The sequence below is a fragment of the Uranotaenia lowii genome, chromosome 1 (genome assembly GCF_029784155.1).
Source record: "Uranotaenia lowii strain MFRU-FL chromosome 1, ASM2978415v1, whole genome shotgun sequence".
Taxonomy (NCBI): domain Eukaryota; kingdom Metazoa; phylum Arthropoda; class Insecta; order Diptera; family Culicidae; genus Uranotaenia; species Uranotaenia lowii.
Window position 1 is genome coordinate 64420873 of NC_073691.1, and position 8467 is coordinate 64429339.

The window sequence follows — 8467 nt, forward strand, 5'->3', positions numbered from 1 at the left end:
CCCGAAGCTAACCCTTCAGAATATCTCAAAATTTTGATTTTTTTTCGAAATTATAACAAATTTAGCCGATTGTTCATTTTCGGCACAAAACTACATATATGTATTATGCATGCGGAAAAAATCCAAAATTTCAGCGCTAATAATCACAGCAGCTTTGCCTACTAGCGACACGTCGCATACGTCGCGACGTTGAAAATAATAACGACGCAGCGCGAGTTTCCTAGGAGACTTGAAGCATGCGATTGATGGCCAAAGGAAAATGCACATCAATAACATAAACAATGTTCGAGTACTACATCGAAATCGCCTACTGGACTAGAAAAAGAAAAAGAAACCTGCGAATGACAGGAATCCCGCTAGTAAAAAAGCGTCGCTAGTCCTACTGTCGCTATTCGGTTTGGTGCTATACACATAATATTAGTTTTTATGACTCCACCACCGTTTTTGAGGAATGGCACGATTCCATGACCATTTTAAACAGATTTATACTTTGGAGGACCTATTGAAGAGCTTTGCAGTGAAAACGCTTGCATTTGGAGGCAGTCTTCTTTTAGCCATCCATCCTGTGAATCGTTATGGAAGAATGAGTAATTGGCAGTTTCCGCAGATTGTTAGCCTCCTCAAGTACTAGACATCAAATTTTTCATTTTTTTTTATTTTTGTTCTTCTCCGGGAAATACAGTCGAAACCTGTCAACGAAAAATTAATCAGACTGCTTTGCTAATTTGAAAATGAAAAGTTTATGGTTGGAAATCTGCCAGGAGATCGCTAAAGAGTTCGTTTTGCTGTTAATTATGGCCCATATTTTTCCACAAGCAGTCTAAAATTTTGCGCACGGTTTTTTCACCGGATTTTGTTTATTTTACCGGAGGGCAGCTTTTCTATCTTGAAGCAATAAAGTCAAGCCCATTTATAAGTCAGCTAGACGAACCAGTCTGAAAAAATTAACTTTTTAACACTTCATTATCCATATTTTCGGATTGAGCTTGAAAAAACGTTTTTTCGTGATTGATCGGTGGCAGAAAGCCTATGACAAATATCCTTCGTCCTGCATGAAGCTCAAATAGTACACTGGTTAAGATGTCGGATTGGCAAGACGATAGAATTGGTAAAATGAGTTCGACTCTACGGCGCTGTGTCTTTTTAATTTCAAGATTCCGAGATAAATTATCAAATAGGAAGGAAATCCCATAAAATGTTTGTCTTGATTCGCTTGAATGTATCTAGTGGTCATGCATCATTTTAGTTGGGAACTCATGTCCTTGTGCCAGTTGGGCTTTTTCAAACATATCATCTTTGGCACAGTGCCCATTCCAGCGCATTTTCGGCACAGAGATTTGCCAAATAAGCATTGGATTTTTGCAACCTCTTCTATGAGTGTATAGAGAACAAAAAAGTGATTTTTCTAATTTCTCTTAAATTTTGTTTAAAATAAGGTTGCCAGAATTTTTTCAGCACGTATCTGGGCCATTTTATATAGAAACCTGACAAAATCCGAACATTTTATTTAAAATTTGACGACCAAAATCCGGGAAAATTTTATGGAAACCTTAAAATTTCTCTACATAAATCAAGAATAATCCATCGACAGATTTTCAATCGTAAATATTGAGGGCTTATGAAAACACTTTTATGATTTTTTTTACTAAACTAAACTTAAAAAAATTTAGATCACAGTTTTTTTCTAGTTTGCTTTGTAAAGTAAAGGGAATGAATCCGTGCAAAGTCCTGGCATTTTTCAATGAAATCCGGACAAACTTCACATTAAATATCCGGGCATGTTAACTAATGGGATCGAACTAGTAGACATTGGGCTAAGGGGGTTACAGACTTGCCCATTGAGCTACATAAACAGCCCAAATGAATAAACGAATTCTTATTTTACAATTCGAAACTTCAGACTAGAATTCTGAGCGATAGTTTGGTGTTTTCTTGCTTTAATTTGGTTCTTTTCTGCTTAAATTTAATAAAAAAATACAATCAAATTAAGTTTTTACTAATTTAGTTTGGTAACTTAATATATCATGTTTTCAATATTAATCTATCTTTAAAAAAACAATTAAAAATAAGATTTTGATGTGTTCTTTCAAGAATTTTAAACTTAAATTGAAGATTTCATAAGACCATTAAAATTTTTTTTTCATTCAAATGCAAATGTGAAAACGTGATCGGGCACTTCGAAAGTCTTCATTTGCTTATTGGTCAATTACATAGGTCTGCAAAAGAAACTTTATCTTATGTCGCAAATTGCAATCCTGTTTCGATTGATTCTAGATCGTTGAATAATTTATTTTAAGTTACTCCGATTTTTAACATTCAGTCTTTATTTCAAAAATACGAAAAATGTTATTTAAGACGAATTATTAGATTAAGTTTTCTCGAAAATTGAGAGAATTTTATTTTTTTTAATATGAATATTAAAGTTTCGATATTCCTATAAATAGATATCTTGTGTTTAATATATCAGTTTCAAGGGGTTTCAGTTTTTTTTATTTGAAATATAGTGAAATTCATATAAAGTTTGTTTAAAAAAAATCACATTTTACATGTAAGTATCTGGACTCGGAACTCAGAGTTGCAAAGTTTTAGTTTTCAGTCCAAATCATGATAAGTTGAGAATGGTGGTCTCAAATGCCAAATCACTCGTTCAGCCATATTGAAAAAAAAATAAATGTTTGGAAAATAGGTTGAAGTGCTACTGAAAAAGAGGGTCAAGGGATTCCAGGTGTTCGAGGTATCAAGTAGATTTTTTTTATTATCTGGCTTAATATTTAAATTCAACGTCGTTAAGTCTGAAAAATCCGTTTACTCTGGGCCAACATTGGCTCAAAATCTGTGTCTGAGCAATATCTTGACCATTGGTCAAAAGACCATGTTTCACAAACAAATCAGGGCACCAGGCATCAAGGCCAGCCAGCTGTCAAAATTTCGGCTTCGTCTCGCCTCATCCACACCATCCTACTCTCGGGTTCTTTTTACCAATTTGAGACCACCCACTTCTCAATTACGCCTTGGTCCGAACGAACCATATATAAAAATCATATATTTTTCAGTTTTAGTTGAGACTGTCACCTTGAGTGATTTTTAGTCAGAGCCTGGTGAAATTAATGTCAGAATCTTTGCTCATAATTTAGCGTTCTCGGCCTACATTTTAGGAGTCGAACGAGAAATCGAATCTAGCCCAATACCAATTTTATCTGAATATCTACAAAACTCTTGAATTTATAATGCAAAAGGATCCAAATTTGTAAAAAAAAGAAATGCATGTTATTTCAACGCTAGTTTGAGACACATCGCTTTTATGGAAAAAGGAGATTTCCTACCACAACCACAAAAGATCTAACAACTGGTGGGAACTTGACAATGAACAAATCAAGCAAATTGAACCAAATTTGACCTCTGAGGATTTCGGGTTATGACAAATCGTTCATTATGATGGCTTAAAACTCATTCCATCTATGAAACGGATGCTTCCATACAAATTAAATGTGAAAAATGTGAACGGAATTTTGTTGTAAGTGTCATGTCAGTGTGATCAGTGATAACAGAAAAAAAAAAGTTCAGATAAATAAGCCATAAACTCATACTGGTGCCTTATATAAGTAGCTATTGGGTCAAGTAGGCTGTTGTTCAATGTGACAGCAAAAAACATGGTTGCATTGTTTTTTAAACATCCAAACATTCAGTGTGTAAATAATTTCAATTTTATATTTGAGTTAAACTAAAAGATTTAGTTTTTTTTTCTTCTGAACGAATGTTTTTAGAAAATTTTACGACATTTTATAGAAAAAAAAAAGTTGAATAAAAAATAAGTTAGTTAACAGATACTAAGCATCTGACCGAAAAGGATTTGAAAAGGTTATAGAAAGTTCATATTTCAAAGAATCTTATCTGCTGGTCTGTAGATAAAAATAACTTTTAAAACCGAAATAAGATTATCAAAATAACTAAAAGGAAAATAAGTTTGAAAAAAATTAATGAACTGAATTTCAAATTCCATTGAGTTCAAGTTTTTCTAGCAAAAACCATTATCAAAAGCAATCCCAAAAGTATGAAAATGGTCCAAAAACATGCTTCACTAAAACGTGAATAACTTTTGAATTGGCGAAAAGTGGCATCAAGTTTTTGTTATATTAGATAGCTGAGACCTCCTTTTAAATGTTTGAGTAGGAATGAGAGTGTGGTAACGTGGGGTAACATGTTTTTCAGGTGTCTGAATATGATGAAAATTCGTAATTTTTTAACGTTATACGTTTATGCCCTTAAAAAATACAATTTTTTTAAATCAATCTTAAATAAATAAATAAATTTCATATCATTTTGAACACATTCATGCTTTTTTTAAATTTCTTCAAGAAATAAAATTTTAGTGGAGTATTGAAAATATTTTTTTTAATTTGCGATAAAATGCAACAGTTTCAAACCCCAACTTCACCTACGTAGAAAATTGTATGAAATAATGAATCTTAAGATTTTTTTTGACATATTTGTAATCGGTCTAATGTCCAGTTTTTGAAAAGCATAAATTAATGATGAATTTTCGAAATTTACAAAAAGGGGTTTTGGCCAAGCTTTAATAGGTCCTCCCCACTATGCAGCGTAAGAAGTGTATTCGAAATAAATGCAACACTTTGTTTTGTGAATTTGATGAAATTTTCAGTGAAGCTACCTAGAAACAGAAATGTAATGTGTACGTGAACAAAATTTGGTGACACTCTGTCAAGTAGTTTTTGAGATATCATCCAACATTAAAGTTCATTGACAAAATTTTTTGAGCAGAATCGAGAAAAATCCAGGAAAGTCCCAGTGTGAAACTCGAAAACTACTTTAAATCAACTATTCGACTCTGTTGTGTTTGTGAGCCTACTTGGTTGAATGATTCAACTGAATCAAAGCAATCGAAAGATTCCTTTTAATTCAACCACGGTAAATGAAAAGTTCATATACCAGTATTTCGATAGCAACTTACTAGCTTCTTCAGTAAACGGTAGTAAGTTGCTATCGAAATACTGGTATATGAACTTTTCATTTACCGCGGTTGTATTAAAAGAAATCTTTCGTTTGCTTTGATTCAACTATTCGACCAAAGTTCACATAGATAATTGTTCAAGAAGTCCTAAAGGATGAAGTTTAGGAATGTGAGAGATTTTTTTAAGCGCAATCCAAAAATTCCAATAGAGGAAGTGTTAAAAATATAAAATTTTCTGACTAGTTCGTCTAGTTGACTGATAAACAGGCATGACTTCATTTCTACAAGACATCGAAGCTGCTCACCGGTAAAATAATCAAAATACGGTGGTCAAATCTTCCGCAAAATATTTGGACTGCAGTAAGCAGATATTTGGACATTTTTTGTAATGGACACCAAAACGAACTCTTTAGCGGTCATTTGACAGGTTTCCAGCAAGAAACTTTTTGTTTATAAGTCTTGCCTGTATATTCCGGAGATAAACAAGTAGAAATATCTGAAAAAAAATATGTCTTATACTTGAGGATGCTTACAACCTTTGGAAAATGGAAGGTTTCATAACGATTGACACAATGAATGGATAAATATGCAAAGAAATCTGCCTCCAAATGCGACTGTTTTCCCTGCAAAGCACTTCAATAGGTCCCAAGATGTTTATAATTTGTTTTAGTTGGATCTGGAATCTTGCCATTACTCAAAAACTGTGATGGAGTAATAAATAGCCAAATATGTTGTTTTGAGCCGAAGGAGGACAATTGGCTCAATTCGTTAAAACTTCGACCAAATAATAAAAAATTGGTTATGTTGAAGGTCATGCTACAGGAAACAGAAAACATAATAAAAAAAAACTTTTATTTGATTTCTTCATTCCACGCTATCTCAAAAGCCACTTGAAAGAACTTCACATAAATTTGCACATGTGAACATAACATTACTAGGTAGCTTTGCTGAAAATTTCATCAACTACAATTCATGCATTCAAAAGTTATTCACAAAACAAAGTGTTGCATTTTTTTCCTTACTTTGAATTCCGAATTAAGCTTCAGATACCACATCCGGTATCGGATGGATTAGCTCTTTTTAGAGCAGTGCGCCACTTTGCTGGGGAATTGAAAGATCCATAAAGAGCCTGTATGTCAGTTTGGTAAGATTAAGATTTGATTTCACGAGTATAGTTTGGAGGCCAATATATGGTTCAATTTCCATATAAGTCGACTGAAAGGAGCACAGAAACATTTTGTGAGATTCGCTGACAGGAATCTAGGCTGTAGAGAAAACTTGCCAGATTACGAATACATCTATTACCCATTAGATCTGGATTAGAAAACCGACAAGGCATAAATGATCTGATATTCTTTTTGAAAATTGAACGCTGTTTGACAATCTCAAATTCTCTACGGTCACGATTGACAGCTAACATCAGTAATGTGGTCTTGAGAAGACGAAGACTTTACGCTCCTGAGATTAACCGGACAAACTACAATCTCGACGAACCAGCCCTTAGGTTTATGAAGGAAATAAACAGTGTCATTGATTTCAATTTAAGTTTGTCCATAATCAAAAATTTGTACATTTTATTATTAAAAAGACAACTGTACAGGGTGACAAAAAAGTCCGGTCACACACGCAAATCTCAATATTTCAAAAAATAAGAAGAAAATCAGAATCTGGTTTTCATAGCTTTATTCAGTAACTCATAAAGATACTTCACAGACGGTATCTTGGAATTACACCACCTTTGTCTGATCGTACCAGCTTCAGACGTCTCGGAAAGTCGTCGCAGGCGGCGCGCACGTGCTCCATCGGCATCTCGTCCCAGATTTCCCTGATAACTCGCTCGAATTGCTCCAAATTTGTTAATTTATAGTCGTTCAGCTTCGACATCATATATCCCCACACGAAATAATCCAGTGGATTCAGATCCGGAGACGACGGAGGCCATTCATTCTTTGGAAGTAAATCTGTCAAATTTTCCTCACACCACGCCTGAACAACCTTTGCGGTGTGGGATGGGGCACCATCTTGCTGGAAGCAGTAGTAATCGTCTGCAAACAATAGTTCAGCTTGAGGCAGAACATTTTTCTTCAAAACCGTGTCCAAGCAGTACGCTGCGTTGATTTTGACCCCTTTATCGATAAAAATAAGAGGCAGTTTACCTCTCTTGCAAATGGCTCCCCAAACCATCACTGACGTCTTATTTTGGAACCGGGAAACGTTCAGCTTGTCCGCAGGAGCTTGCTAGAGGCTCACACTCCAAACTCGATCATTTTGACGATTGACTGTTTAGTCCAAAACGAACAGCTTCTCGTCCGAAAAAATGATCTCGTCATCCGCGCGCCAACCGAGCAACTCCCGCGACCGTTGGTACCTCTTGACCATTGTAGCTTTGGTAACCCCATGAACCACCTGTTTTTTGTACGGTGTACGTTTTAAATCCTTGCGCAGAAGCAGGCGGATTGATTCTCGGTTCATTTTAAGGTTCCTGGCCAGCTTCCGTGCAGATTGGGCGGGATTCCGTCTAATCCGGTCTCGAATAATCTTTATCAGCCTTGCAGTTCTCACAGACCTTGGTCGTCCAGATCGTGCCATGTCCTCGGTGCCTCCGGTCTCTAGGTACCGATTTATGGTCCGGTACACGAATTTCCGGTTGATTCCGAGCGGTTTTAGATGTTTGAATATGTGTCCGGGTTTGAACCCTTTCACATATTCAGCGATAACAGCTGCTCTAAACTCTGCCATAGCTCACAACTCAATGTAAACAAACTGCACAGAAACGAAACTCTGCCACTTTGGGCAGCGAAGTTAGCCCTTTCATTTGACATATAGATGGCACCAGAGAGATGCAACGTGTAGGCTACAGGCGACCCCAAAAAAGTGTGACAGGACTTTTTTGTCACCCTGTAGGTAAGATAATTCTAAGATAGCCGGGATGACGGACTCAGCCCATATATCCGACAAAAAATATATATATGTTCAAATGTCTTTCTGATATTGAATCACTCATCTTCTTCTATGTATTTGATATTCCAGCATTCAAAACAACTGTATTGCGCAACACTAAAAACGTTATTCTAACTTGACCCTTATTCTTATTGGATGTTCAGAAGATTGTTTTTTTCTTAATCCTAGATACAAGACTCACGCCCTAGGCACCTAAGGAATAAAAAAAATAGAACTGGTTCTGCACAAAGCCAGTTCTAGGATCCCCGTCAGATTAGTGCAACACGATTTCCTCTGAATAGCAAAGCGAATCCTGAACAACAATGCCTGCATGGAAGATCTTTTTCGTCGTTTCCAGAAAATGCATTTGGCACAGACAAAAGAAAGGAGCTGAGAAATCGATCAATCTTTCCTCATATTCTTAGCTTCTACGTAAGAACGATTCCGTTTTATGTTCCTAAGACGAATGTTGGAACAAAGCAAAGATCGAAGTAAAATTGAAAGGAAAAAAGAAATTCTGGTCCTGTTAGAGTAATTTTTGGCATCTCCGCTTTGGTG

At 35.5% G+C, this 8467-nt stretch overlaps 1 protein-coding gene across 1 annotated transcript; it reads right to left on the reverse strand.

Annotated features, from left to right (window-relative positions):
- Nucleotides 1-7252: 7252 nt before the first annotated feature.
- LOC129760673 (protein GVQW3-like) lies at nucleotides 7253-7558 on the reverse strand. Its single transcript, XM_055758331.1, has one exon. It carries the CDS (start codon nucleotides 7556-7558, stop codon nucleotides 7253-7255), a length of 306 nt encoding a protein of 101 aa, XP_055614306.1.
- Nucleotides 7559-8467: the final 909 nt, after the last annotated feature.